At 58.0% G+C, this 14,382-nt stretch overlaps 1 protein-coding gene across 1 annotated transcript; it reads right to left on the reverse strand.

Moving 5' to 3' along the window:
* Positions 1-419: 419 nt before the first annotated feature.
* ODAD1 (outer dynein arm docking complex subunit 1) lies at positions 420-7,856 on the reverse strand. The gene is made up of 8 exons (XM_081107666.1): positions 7,675-7,856; positions 7,298-7,432; positions 6,413-6,495; positions 6,128-6,296; positions 2,049-2,212; positions 1,859-1,962; positions 1,534-1,612; positions 420-1,444 (listed from the first exon to the last, which is right to left on the reverse strand). The coding sequence occupies exons 1-8, from the start codon at positions 7,841-7,843 to the stop codon at positions 977-979; spliced, it is 1,371 nt and encodes a 456-aa protein (XP_080963792.1). The 5' UTR covers positions 7,844-7,856; the 3' UTR covers positions 420-976.
* Between the last annotated feature and the right edge of the window lie 6,526 nt (positions 7,857-14,382).

Consider the following 14,382-nt stretch of genomic DNA (forward strand, 5'->3'; position numbering starts at 1 on the left):
TCAATAAATGTTTGTGGAAGTGATATGTGTCGTATCCAGGCCGGAGACTGAGAAGTCATGGCAGCTTTGCCGTTCTCTCTCCCAGTGACAGCGATTGGGACACCAGGATGGATGGAGCAGAGCCCTGAGTGACCCCCAATAGGCTACCAGCACTGGCCAGTAGTAAACCTTTGCTGCATTAAGCCACGGAGAACCTGGGCTTGTTTGTTACTGCAGCATAACAGCCTGTCCTGACTGATACAGTGCCCAGTTCTCAGGAGAGCCTGAAATGTGGAGGCCTCAACAAAATGAATGAATGAATGAATGAGTGAGTGAATGAATGAATGAGTGAATAGGGCCATAAATTTTCCTCTGGGCTGGAGCTCAAGAAACAGCCATGTCTACAGATCCCTCTCTCGCACAGACACTTGTCGCCAGGCTGGGGTACAGTTGGGCTCTGCCCTTTATTTCCTGTGGTCGCAGCTCATGCTGACCCTGAACTTTCTGCTCCAATTCTCTCCTCGGGGTCAGTGCTGGGGGCTCACAGGGCGGGCGAGGAATGAGGAGCCGCTGAGACAGGGACCTCGGCCGGGAGAGCCAGGGGGATGGAGGTGAGGAGAAGGAACTAGAAATGCGGAAGCAGAAACGGGAGGTGGGAGGAGAGCCAGGGAAGTCGGCAGAGACGGGGAGACAGATGCGAGAAAGACAGACACACAGCGAGTGGGAAACTTTGACAACAGGAGACTGGGTGACCGAAGGGAAAGAGGGCGGGGAACAGGGAGAGAGGCCAGGAGACAGAGGAGATGAGGAAGAGCCGATGGGACGGGACACAGGGACACAGGAAGGGGAAGAGGGGACACTGTGGGGGCAGAGGCTGGGGCCGGGAGAAGATGGAGCCACAGTGACGATAGGGGGTGATGGGGGGGGGGGGGAGAAGCACTCGAGGGGAGACAGCCTGCAGAGCGCGGGGAGGGCGGGTAGGCGCCCAGCTGTGGCTTCAGGACTCTTTGCTCTCCAGGGAGCCTGGGCCAGTGCTGGAAGCAGGGCCAGGGCTGGACTCGGACTCGGTGCCTTTGCTCGGCAGGCCGCCGAAGCTCTCGGAGCCGCCGCTGGACTCCAGGTACCCCGTGGAGCCCAGGTAGCTGCTGGAGCTGACCGGCCTGAAGGCCACGCGGCCGCCCGCGGAGAACTGGCTGCCGCTGGCGGAGCCCATGGCGCTGGGGTCGCCGAAGGTGACGTGGCCCACGTTGGCGCTGGTGGCGCGGCTGGACACCAGGATGCCGTTGGTCCTGTGGCTCAGGACGGACCCGGGCCCCACACTCGGGCTCCGGGAGATGGCCAGGGGTGTGCCCGAGTTGGGCCGCTGGCTCGCGGAGAGGTTCAGGGGCTGGCCGCTGTCCATCTTCTTGGCCATCTCCATCAGCTCCTTCATGTGCTGCTCCCTCGCCAGCTCCCGGGCCTCCATCTGGGGGGCGGGGGGGGGGGGCGGTGAGCGGGGGGGGGCCCCGGGAGGGCTGAGCCCGGCCCCTGCCCCGGCCGCCCGCCCCTTCTCACCGACTTCATCACGTAGCTCAGCAGCTCCTCCTTGCTCAGGGGATAGTCTTCTTTGGCCTCGAAGCCTGGGGGCTCTTCCCTAAAGCGGGGAGCGGCAGGGAGGGGCTGCCTTCTGCACCCACACCCGGCCGATGGCTCGTCGCGGCCACACCGAGGCCCGGAGCCGCGCTCTGCCCGCCGGAGGGCCCTCTCCCCTCTGGTCCCCAAAGCGCCCACTCCCTCGCCTCCTCCCCCAGAGCCACAGCAACCTCTGGTCCCAAAGAGGCCTCCCGCCCCCAGATCCCTGCGGTCCGTTTGTCCCCTCCCGCGCCTGCCCTGCGCTCACAGGTTGTCAGGGAGCTGGGGCGGGGCCACCTTCTTGGGGAGGTCTTCGGGGTTCTTGCCCAGCACCGTGAGGGCGGCGACCGACAAGCTGGACGTGGTGTAGCTCTGCAGGGAGGGGCCGCTGGTCAGCCCAGGTCCTGGGGGCCCGGCCTCCAGGCCCCGCCCCCCGCCCCCCGCAGCCCCGCCCCCACCTGGGCGTGCAGGTAGGCCTGCACCGTCAGCAGCTCCACCAGCCGCTTCTCGATGAGGCCCAGGAAGAGGCTGATGTCGCGGTCCCGCATGTAGGTCTTGACCCCCAGGAGGTCCTTGATGATGGTGCTGTCGCACTGGGCCCTGGTGAAGAGCTGTTGGATGGCTGGGGGGGGGGGGGGGGGTGCGGGGCGCGGGCAATGGAGGGGGGGGGGGCAGGCTGTCAAATCCGGGCCGCTGGGGCCCGCCATCTCCTTCCCGCAAGTCCCCACGGCCCCCCCCACCCCCCCACCCCCACCCCCCGTCTATGAGACGGCGAGCAAGGCGGGCAGACGTCCCCAAGGGCAGACACCAGGCCGCGGGAGGGCATCGCTGTACACCCGGCACAGGGCTCCAGGGCAAAGGAAGGCGGGCAGTGAGGGGGCGGGGACAAGCTGAAGGCCCCTCCCCTGGGAGGCCCCACACAGCCCAGCCGAGGGGCCGAACCCCCATCCGGTTCTGATCCCCCAGCTCCGGCCCCGCCCCCAGAAACACCCGCAGGCGGGCTGGCATTGTGTTCATATCCAGGTGCCATGGTCACGGGCCCCTCGGAGGGCTGGCCGGCCTGGCCTGCTGGCTTCAGTGAGTTCGCTGCTGCTGCTGCTAATGAAGGCACCGCCGCCGCGGCACAATCTGCACCTGCCCTGGCCGGCGGCTCGTGGGTTAGAGCACCGTCCCATCCCCCACAGGAGCCGTGAGAGCCCGGCCGCGGGGCTCAGTGGTTGAGCGTCGGCCTATGAACCAGCACGTTATGGTTTGGTCCCTGGTCAGGGCACAGGCCTGGGGTTGGGGGCTCGATTCCCAGTGTGGGGCGTGCAGGAGGCAGCCGATTGATGATTCTCTCTCATCATTGATGTTTCTACCTCTCTCTCCCGCTCCCTTTTCCCCTCTGAGATCCTATTTTTTAAAAGGTTGCAGTTTGCGCCCTAACTGGTTTGGCTCAGTGGCTAGAGCGTTGGCCTGCGAACTGAAAGGTCCCAGGTTCCATTCCGGTCAAGGGCACACGCCTGGGGTTGTGGGCTCGATCCCCAGTCAGGGACTTGCAGGAGGCAGCCGATCAATGATTCTCTCTCATCATGGATGTTTCTATCTCTCTCTCCCTCTTCCTTTCTCTCTGAAATCAATAAAAATATATTTAAAAAATAAAAATAAATAAAAGGTTACAGTCTGATCCCTGGTCAGGGTGTGTGTGAGAGGCAACCAATCGATGCTCCTCTCTCTCTAATAATCAATTGAAAAACAACAACAAAACCCCTAAGATCCTCGGGTGAGGGTCTTTAAAAAGTCTGCACCCAACCGTCCGGCACCCCCACCAGCCATCCCTGCGCCTCCTCGCCCTGAACCAGGCTCATGCAGACAGCTCCCCCCTGGGGTCCCTCCCTGAGCACCCCCAGCCCACACTGAGCTCAGGGTCCTCCCCACCGCACTCCTTCCCCGGCTCCCCAGCTCACCAGGCCAGCCCCAGGGCACCTGTCCCTTATCCCCATGGCCCTTCAATCTCATACCTGCCCCCCTCCTCCTCACTCTCCTCCCCTAGCCTCCCTATGCACCCCCTCTCCTGCTCACAACCCTCCACGGCCCCCCAGCACCTCCAGGAAGCGCCTCAGCCTGGCATCCCTTCAGGCCCAGGCCCTCGTCCGCCCCCACCCGCACTCTGCATTCCCCCCTCTGCACTGAGGACGCGGAGCCACGAAGGCACCTCTAGGCCCTGCCCACCTGTGGGGAGCATCCGCTCCCGGCTTTTCAGTTAAATGCTCATCCTTCCAGGTCGGCCCCAATCATCACTGCTTCCAGGGGGCCTGCCCTGCACCCACAGAGCCGTGGCCTGGGTGTGCCCCCTGAGCCGTGGCATAGGGCCCTCTGCTCAGAAGGCCCTGCACCGGGTCTGATGCTCCCCTGTTGCCACCTTGAAATCCTTGGCGAATTTTAAACAAGGGGCCCCACAGTTTCATTCTGCGCTGGGCCCCCCAAATGATGGCCCCATGCTCCACACTGAGTTCGGGCCCACTCCTGCTTCCATGTGCCCGGGGTGTCCATGTCAGGCTCCGCCCACCACTCCCAGCAGGTCTCATCGCTCCGCACAGGACAGGCGGGTCTGCCACTACTTGAGCTCCTACTGTGCGCCCGGAGGTGGCTTTTCTGCTTGCTCCCCATCACCACTGCCACCTTTCTGCCTCCCTCCACCTTCAGCTTTCCATCCGTCACCCCATCTAATTCTCGTGGCCACCCTACAAAGGCACAGCATTGCATTTCCAGAAAGGATCCCACAGAGGAAGCCACACACCAAGGCCCACAAATGGTGGAGCTGGGATTCAAACCCAGGGCAGCCTGCTCTTGAGTGCTCTAGACTGGAAGGATAAGTAGCGGATGGATGGATGGATGGATGGATGGATGGATGGATAGATAGATGGATCAATACTAGAGGGATGGATGGATGGATGGATGGATGGATGGATAGATGAATATTAGATGGATGGATGGATGGATGGATAGATGAATACTGGATGGATAGATGAGTAAATACTAGATGGATGGGTGGATGAATACTGGATGGATGGATACTAGATGGATGGGTGGATGGATGGATCAATACTGGGTGCATGAATGGATGGATGGATGGATCAATACTAGAGGGATGAATGAATGGATGGATGAATACTGGATGGATGGATGGACACTAGATGAATGGATGGATAGATGAATCAATACTAGAGGGATGGATGGATAGATAGATGGATGGATCAATACTAGAGGGATGGATGGGTGGATAGAGGAATTCCGGATGGATAGATAAGTAAATACTAGATGGATGGATGGATGAATACTGGATGGATATTAGATGGATGGGTGGATGGATGGATCAGTACTGGGTGCATGAATGGATGGATGTATGGATGAATACTGGGTGCATGGATGGATGGATGGATGGATGGATACTAGATGGATGGATGGATGGGTGGATGGATCAATACTAGAGGGATGGATGAATGGATGGATGAATACTGGGATACCGGGTGCATGGATGGATGGATGGATGGATGAATACTGGGATACCGGGTGCATGGATGGATGGATGGATGGATGGATACTAGATGGATGGATGGATGGGTGGATGGATCAATACTAGAGGGATGGATGAATGGATGGATGAATACTGGGTGCATGAATGGATGGATGGATGGATGAATACTGGGTGCATGGATGGATGGATGGATGGATGGATACTAGAGGGATGGATGGATGGGTGGATGGATCAGTACTAGAGGAATGGATGAATGGATGGATGAATACTGGGATACCAGGTGCATGGATGGATGGATGGATGGATGGATACTAGAGGGATGGATGGATGGGTGGATGGATCAGTACTAGAGGAATGGATGAATGGATGGATGAATACTGGGATACCGGGTGCATGGATGGATGGATGGATGGATGGATACTAGAGGGATGGATGGATGGGTGGATGGATCAGTACTAGAGGAATGGATGAATGGATGGATGAATACTGGGATACCAGGTGCATGGATGGATGGATGGATGGATGGATACTAGAGGGATGGATGGATGGGTGGATGGATCAGTACTAGAGGAATGGATGAATGGATGGATGAATACTGGGATACCGGGTGCATGGATGGATGGATGGATGGATGGATACTAGAGGGATGGATGGATGGGTGGATGGATCAGTACTAGAGGAATGGATGAATACTGGGATACCGGGTGCATGGATGGATGGATGGATGGATACTAGATGGATGGATGGATGGGTGGATGGATGAATACTGGGTGCATGGATGGATGGATGGATGGATGGATACTAGATGGATGGATGGATGGGTGGATGGATCAATACTAGAGGGATGGATGAATGGATGGATGAATACTGGGTGCATGAATGGGTGGATGGATGACGGATATGCGGTGAATGAGTGAGTGCGCAAAGTAACTCCCGGAAATCTCCAAACGGCCAGCAGAGGCCTGGCCCGCCGCGTGCTCATCGCCTCCGCCCAGATGAAGAGGCGGGGCAGGCGCTCACCTGCCTTGAACTTCTCCACCTGCTCCCTCAGCGTCTGGGCGCGGGCCTCCAGGCTGTCGGCCTCGTTGCGCACCTCTCCTATCTGCTGCTGCACCGAAGCCTCCTGCTCCTCCTTCAGCGACAGGCGGGCGGCGTCGCCATAGCGCGCCTTCTTCATGGCGTCCTTCATCTGCGGGGCGAGGGCGAGGCTGGGCCCGGCTGCCTGCGGCGGAGGGGCTGCCCGCGGAGGTGGCGGCGGGTGCCGAGGCCAGGGGCAAGGACTCGGGATGCGCGGGGCTCACTCACCTCCGTGATCTCCTCCCGCAGACGCTCCAGCTCCGAGTTCTGCTCGTTGATGAAGTTGAACTCGGCGAAGTTGCGCTCCTCGGCTGAGCGGGGAAGGCGGGGCCGGGGGACGGAGTCAGGGACGCGCGGAAGAGACCAAACCAGAAGCGGAGAGAGGCGCGCGGGACCGGGAGGGAGGGGCGCAGAGGCCAGGCGGGGCGACACAGACGGAGAGACACCCAGAGAACCGGGACACCGAGAAGCAAACGGAAAGACCCGGAGAGACCCAGAGGCACGGACACACAGAAGTGAGGGAGAGAAAACAGTAGCGGCGGGAGACACAGCAGCGGGCACACGGGGAGACGCCGGGGGAAGGGACGATTCGGAGAGCGATGCCCAGGATCGGGGATGAGAGGGGAGGGGAAGGGGCGTGGGGGAGGCGGGAGGCAGGCAAACCCAGAGAAACGCCACGGACACAAAAGGACAGCGAAACAGCCCTACTGGTTTGGCGCAGTGGATAGAGCGTCCAGGTTCCCGGTTCGATTCCGGTCCAGGGCACAGGCCCGGGCTGCGGGCTCCCTCCCCAGCAGGGGATGTGCAGGAGGCAGCCGATCCATGATTCTCTCTCACCATGGATGTTTCTCTCTCTCTCCCTCTCCCTTCCTCTCTGAAATCAATGAAAATATATTTAAAACAAAACAAAACAAGAAAGACAGCGATACAGACACTCGGAGGGGACAGAGAGATGCCGAGGAGAGGCAGACAGACAGAAGCAAGAGGAGAGAGACGGGAGGGCGCAGAGGCGCCCCAGGAGGGGGGTGCGGAACCGCCCGCTCCTCCCCGCGGACGGAGGGTCCCTAGGCCCTCGGGGACCTGGGCGGGGCGGGGCGGGGCGCAGGCACTCACTATCCAGGTACTTCTTGACCAGCAGCTCCGGGTCGCTCTCCCCGGTCAGCTGGGCCAGTTTATTCAGGGTGTCCTCGTACCGCAACACCAGCTTCTCCTGCGAGGTCTTCCGGAGGCCCTCGGCCACCTCCCGGGCTGGGGGCAGGGGGGCAGTGAGGTGGGCGCCCCGGGGCGGCCACCAGCCCCAAGGGCCCCTGGAAGAGGAGCCCAGGCCCCTGCCCCGCTGGCTACGAGGGCGGGGCCGCCAGGCCTCTGCGCGCCCCAGCGCCCCCTGCAGACAGGCCCCGGCCGTGCGCCCTGAGACCTGGAGACCGGCGCTCGCCCCTCTCCGCGGCCCCGGCGGGCCTGTGGGGCGCAGAGGGGGCGGCCGGCCTCACCGCGTTTCTCGCGCTTCTCCAGGACGACGGGATCCGGCTGCCGGTCGTGGTTCTTGAACTGGAGGAAGCGGTGCAGATGGTCCAGGTGCGCTATCTGCCGCTGCAAGATCTGCACGTCCGTCTGGTTCTGGGCGCCCTCCTTGTCGGCCCGCTCCCGCAGCAAGCTCATCTTGGTCTTCGCCTCCTCCCTGGGCAGGTCCGTCGGGTCGGGAGATGGAGGTTGGATTAGAATCAGCGTGGGGTCCCAGGGGTGGGTGGGCGGGTGGGCGCAGTCTGGGGTTGGGGGGTGGATGGGCGGGGTCAGCCTGGAGTCCCAGGGATGGGGTAGCATTAGTCTGCTGTTACCCTGAGGTGACAAAAGACAGAACACTTTCTAGGTTCTCGAGGTGGGTCGGGAGTCAGGGCCTGGGGGGTGCTCGGCCTGGTACGGGGCTGACGGCCTTGCCCACAAGCTGATCATGGAAACAGTGAAATGGAACAGGCGTTGCTCAGGGAGCCACTGACGTGAGCTCTGAGGCTATTAGGGAGCGGGGCGGGGGCGCATCCGCCTCCGTCCGCAGAGCTGCTATGAAGCTGCTAAACCTGTTGCTAAACGCAGTCCGAGGCCGAGCCTTAGACAGCCCGGAGCCATAACCGTCCTGGCCACCAGCTGCTGCGCGGACTGCCGGGCACATGGACTCGGCCTCCTCCCTCCCGAGCGCGGTGAGCCCAGCCGCCCGCCTCCCCTGCGTCAGAGAATGACGCTGCGCGGCTTTTGCCTTCAGGTATGAACCTGCCCTTCTCTGGTCTCTCCAGAGCCTCTGAGTTGCTCCCTGAATGTAATCCTTTTGCTCAAATAAGAGCTTTCTGTTCTTTATTTCAGCCTGAACCTCCTCTCTGGCTAACAGTGCGCAGGGGCACCGGGAGGCGGGGGTTATTGCGGGGTGGCGCCTGGAACTGGGGGGTGGGGGAGGATGGAGGAGGGGGGGGGGGCAGGTTGGCACAGTTAAGACACTCCAGCCAGGAAGGGGACAGCCAGGTGATGAGGTCAGCGTGCTGGAGTGTGCGGGGGGCGTGTGGTTGGAAATATAAGGGGCTGGGGCCACCCAGGACCTCACGTGGGACAGGTAGGCGACGTCACCAGCACTTGTGCACACACCCTGTTAGGACTCTGGGGACCCTAGAAGCCTCACTCACTGGGCCTCCCCTGGCTGCACATCTGAAAACGTAGCTTCTGAGCTGCTTTTTAAAAATGTATTTATTCAGCCCTGGCTGGTCTGGCTCAGTGGATAGAGCATCGGCCTGCGGACTGAAGGGTCCCAGGTTCGATTCTGGTCAAAGGCACATGCCCCAGTTGAGGGCTCCATCCCCAGTAGGGGGTGTGCAGGAGTCAGCCAATCAATGATTCTCTCTCATCATTGATGTTTCTATCTCTATCTCCTTCTCCCTTCCTCTCTGAAATCAATAAAAATATATTTTAAAAAAATAAAATAAAAATCTATTTATTTGAGAGAGAGAAACGTTGATTTGTTCTACTTATTTATGCGTTCATTGGCTGCTTCTTGCATGTGCCCTGACTGGAGGTCCAACCCACAACCTTGGTGTATCTGGACGAGGCCCTAACCAACTGAGCTACCCGGCCAGGACGTAGCTTCTAGACCAGCGGTTCTCAACCTGTGGGTCATGACCCCTTTGGCGGTCGAATGACCCTTTCACAGGGGTCGCCTAAGACCATCCTGCATATCAGATATTTACATGACGATTCATCACAGTAGCAACATGACAGTTATGAAGTAGCAACGAAAATAATGTTATGGTTGGGTCACCACAGGAGGAACTGTATTTAAAGGGCCAGAAGGTTGAGAACCGCTGTTCTAGACTTTTCAATGTGACGCAGCCATCTGTGCATGCAGAGTGCCCCTGTCGTACTTCACAGGTCACAGGGTCAAAGTCAGAGGGTTAGGTGGGGAGGCCAGCAGGCCAGTCCGCTCGGGTCCCTGACCGTGGGCTGTTCGGTTCCCACCTCCACACCTTTGCCAACCTCAGTTGCCTTTCCCCAGAGCACCAGCTTCCTGCTCTGTTCAAAGTCCGTGAAGGCTTATTCGGGTCACCCCTCCACGGGAAGCCTCCCGGGCACCCCCACCCCCAGCCCGGTGGCCCCTTTTGCCTCTGGTGGCAGCGCCTCGGGGCTCAGGACTCAGCTCTTTCTGTGCCTTGGGTTCCATGCCAACGAGGGGCAGGGAGAGGGAACCCACCACCTGAGATCCAGGCCTTGCAGGGGGTGCTCTACAGGGCCCGTGAGGCAGACACCATCATAACTGCCATGTCCCAGGGGAGGCTCAGGGAGGGAAGTGACTGGCCCAGGCTACCAGGTGAGGAAGCAGTGGACACACTGCCTCTCCAACAGGACGTGTCGGTGATGACACCCGCCCGCCTTCCATCTGAAACCTCCGGGCCCTGGACCCAGCGGGGCTGCCCGCGGCAATCATTGGGGAGTGCGGTGGAGCCTGGGTCCTGGCCATGCTCAGACGGGCCAGCAGGCATCACCTGTGGGCCCACGGGAAAGATGAGCGGCCAGTCACACTCTCTCCCTCGGGAAGGTCATTGGGAAATGCTCAGAATGGGACCAGAAGCTGAAAGGAAAGCATGTAGGGAGAGGAGCCACAGATCATGTTCCACATATTTGCCAATGACACATCTGATAAGGGGTCAATCTCCAAAGTATGTAGAGAACTGATACAACTTAACGAAAAGACGACAAACAACCCAGTTAAAAAATGGGCAAAAGACCTAAATAGACATTTCCCCAAAGAGGACGGGAAATGGCCAAGAGACATATGAAAGAATGCTCAAGGGCACGAATCATCACAGAGATGCACTGGAAAATGACAGAGAGATACCATCTCACACGATCAGAATGGCTACCATCAACAAACCAACAAACAACAAGTGCTGGCGAGGATGCGGAGAAAAGGGAACCCTCATGCACTGCTGGTGGGAGTGCAGACTGGTGCGGCCACTATGGAAGACAGTATGGAGTTTCCTCAAAAAATTAAAAATGGAACTGCCCTTTGACCCAGTGATCCCACTTCTAGGAATATATGCTAAAAATCCCAAAACACCAATCAGAAAGAATGTATGCACCACCACTGGTATGTTCATAGCAGCACAATGTACAATCGCTAAGATCTGGAAGCAGCCCAAGTGCCCATCAGCAGATGGGTGGATAAAAAAGCTGTGGAACATTTACACCATGGAATACTATGCAGCAGTAAAAAAAGAAGGATCTCTTACCCTTAGAGACAGCATGCAGGGACCTGGAGAGTATTATACTTAGTAAAATAAGCCAGAGAAAGACAAGTATCACATGATCTCACTTATGTGTGGAATCTAATGAACAAAATAAATCCAGAGACATTAAAGCATGTACCAGACCCATGAATCTCAGAGGGAAGGGGTAGGAGGCAGGAAGAGATTTAACTGAAGAGCTCAGTGGTGGAGTGTCCACCAACCAGGAGGTCATGGTTCGATTCCCGATCAGGGCACATGCCCAGGTTGCAGGCTTGATCCCCAGTGTGTGGGGCGTGCTGGAGGCACCTGATCAATGATTCTCTCTCATCATTGATGTTTCTCTCTCTCTCTCTCTCTCTCTCTCTCTCTCTCTCTCTCTCTCTCTCTCCCTTCCTCTCTGAAATCAATAAAAAATATATATTAAAAAAGAGATATCTTATATGCAAAGAACTTATATGCACATATGCATAGCCCATGGACACAGACAATAGTGCAGTGAAGGACTGGGGAGGGGACAGGAGCCGGCTGGAGGGGGTCAGTGGGGGAAGTAGGGGGCACATCTGTAATACTTTCAACAATAAAGGTAATTTAAAAAACAAAGCAAGTTTGTTTGAGCCTCCTGACACATCCCAGAAACCACAAGACAGGCGTGGGCTCCAGCCCATGGCAGGAGGGATCATGAACCAGGAGCAAGCGGAAGTCACCGGGTAGAAACGGGATCCTGAGAAGACGCCGGACCCCAGGGCGGGGCTCAGAAGGAGCAGGGCCGAGGGAGAGGGAGCGGGAGCCCACGAGAGTCGCGGAGACACACACACAAGCCGATGCGCAGAGCGCGGGGCTCTCCAGGCCTGAGGGTGGCCTGAGGGACACTGTGCCTGTCAACCGATAGAATGACTCCCGTTCGCCCATGCCGGGCCGTCCAGGCCCCGTGCAGCGGGTGCTACGTGCAGCCTCAAGTCATTCCCTCGAGGCCCCTCCGAGCCACGAGCCAGGAACAGACCGGGGCGAAGAGGTGAACCCTACCCGCCAGGAGCGGGACCTCGCCCGAGGCCGCGGGGAGAGGCGCGCGGAGGATGGACCGCCTTATGGAAAACAGTGTCGGTTCTGATGGTCCGTTGCCGGGGGTCAGAACCGCCCCCCACGCCCCTTCCCCTGCCGGAGCGCCGCCCGGACGCCGGCGGCCTACCTGACGGAGTAGGCGGAGATGGAGGACACGGTGAGCCCGTTGATCGTGCGCCGCAGGAGCTGCATCTCCTGCGGGAGGGGAGCAGCGGGTCTCAGCGCCCGCGTTTCCCGGAGAAGCGGGGCCCCGCGCCTGAGCGCACGGAGCTTCCCCATGAGCGGCCGCGGGCGGGGATCTTCGGGACGGAGGCGGCGGGAAGCCACGGGATGAGCGGCTGTGGTGCCCCGGGCTGACCACCCCCCACCCCCGCCCCCAGCCGGAGGATGCCTGAGCGCCCCGACCTCCGCTGCTGGGGTTCAGGCATCTACGTGTGTGACTCTCATCTTTGTGACCAAACTCGTCCGTTTTCTGCTTCCATAGAAATGTCTTTGCAGTTTATGAGCAAAAAGGGCTCTTTCGGGAGAAAGAAGGGAGGAAACGGTATATTTTTACACCTGTACACTGTGTCTATGTACTCATGCACATGCAATATACATAGACACACATATGCATACATGCATGTGCGTGTGCACAGTATATCGTGTGTGCATTAATAAGACACAGAGAGCCCTGGCCGGTGTGGTTCATTGGCTGGGTGTCGTCCCGTGCACCTAAAGTGCAGGTTGGATTCCTGGTCAGGGCATGTGCCGGGGTTGCGGGCTCGAACCCGGTGGGGGGTGTGCAGGAGGCAGCCAAGCCATGTTGCACTCTCACATCCATGTTTCTCTCTCTCCCTTCCTGTCTCTCTAAAAATCAATAAAGTATTCTTTAAATAATAAAAATGCACAAACATACACACATACATACATAACCACATACATACTGCACACATATACATTATATACATATACACGCACACGCATTTACTTTTGCAAAAAGAAACCCAGATGGATAGCCAGAAACCACAGGGTCTGGGTGGGGACGGGGCAGAGCTGGGGAGGAAACGGTTTGGGCCTGGGATGCCTGTTGGAGTGGTTTGGATTTGGGAACCCCGTTACTGCTCTACAGACTCACAGAGAAAATTAAACCAACAATGAGAGGGGAGAGATACAACCTAAAACTGGACACAGCCGAAGCAAATGAACCTAACTGTATTTCAAACAAAGAGCACCTATATGTATAAAAGCCTAAGCAACCGATCAGCCGAACAACCAGCTGACCGTTAGTTAGGACATGCACTGACCACCAGGGGACAGGTGCTCAACGCGCAGGATCAGGCTCCCTTCTGTCTGGATCGGGCCTGTGGGGATCGGGCCGAAACCAGCTATCCAACATTCCCTGAGGGGTCCTGGATTGCAAGGGGGCGCAGGCCAGGCTGAGGACCTCACCAGTGCATGAATCCATGCACCGGGCCTCTAGTAACCACAAAAAAGACAAAAAAGCCCCAGCCAGGAGGCTCAGTTGGTTAGAGCATCATCCCGTACACCAAAAAGGTTTCGGGTTCGATCCCTGGTTGGGGTGCATATGAGAGGCAACTGATCGATGTTTCTCTCTCTCTCTCTCCCTTCCTCTCTCTGTCAAAATCAATAGAAACATATCCCTGGGTGAGGATAAAGGGGTGGGGGAGGGGGAAGAAATGATCTTGTTTTTAGGAAATTCACACTGAATTTCTCAGAGACACTGTGTCTGCTGTGTGCCCGCAAGTAGTTCAGCCAATATAGAAATAAGCTATTTTCAGTCGAGATAATAATTACACCTGGCCGAAACCGGTTTGGCTCAGTGGATAAAGCATCGGCCTGCGGACTGAAGGGTCCCAGGTTCGATTCCGGTCAAGGGCATGTTCCTGGGTTGCGGGCACATCCCCAGTAGGAGATGTGCAGGAGGCGGCTGATCGATGTTTCTCTCTCATTGATGTTTCTAACTCTCTATCTCTCTCCCTTCCTCTCTGTAAAATATCAATAAAATATATTTTTAAAAAAATAATTACACCGAATAAATGCGGCAAATGGTGGGTCTTGGTGAAGGAGATGTAGTTCTTTGTCCTATTCTTGAAGGAAAGGGAGGGTGGAGGGGGGGCTATTGAGAAACCCAGGGGATGGAAATGGCTGGGCTGGCTCCGTGGTTGCCCTGGGTGGTAAGAGTCAAAACGACATCTCTGCCTTCCCAGACGTTAAAGGCGTCCGGGAGCACTTTCCGGGTCTCCATTCCCTTTGAACGAAAGTAAACCTATGGCTTCGTCCATTGTGTATCCGAGGCCCGAGTGCGGGGAAACAAGCAGGTGACCCTCCTCCTCGCCTCCTCTCCTCCTCGCCTCCTCCCCCGCGGGGCCGGGGGGG

The sequence above is a fragment of the Myotis nattereri genome, assembly GCF_964212035.1.
Source record: "Myotis nattereri genome assembly, chromosome: 15".
NCBI lineage: Eukaryota > Metazoa > Chordata > Mammalia > Chiroptera > Vespertilionidae > Myotis > Myotis nattereri.

Bases quoted from the DNA above. Each gene is read 5' to 3' on its own strand.
- ODAD1 (XM_081107666.1), bottom strand. From the start codon at position 7,843: ATGAGCTTGCTGCGGGAGCGGGCCGACAAGGAGGGCGCCCAGAACCAG. The intron at 7,433-7,674 runs GTGAGGCCGGCC...CCCTGCCCCCAG, and splicing joins GGAGAAGCGCGAGAAACGCG to CCCGGGAGGTGGCCGAGGGC. The intron at 2,213-6,127 runs GTGAGCGCCTGC...CCCCCCCCCCAG, and splicing joins GGTGGAGAAGTTCAAGGCAG to CCATCCAACAGCTCTTCACC.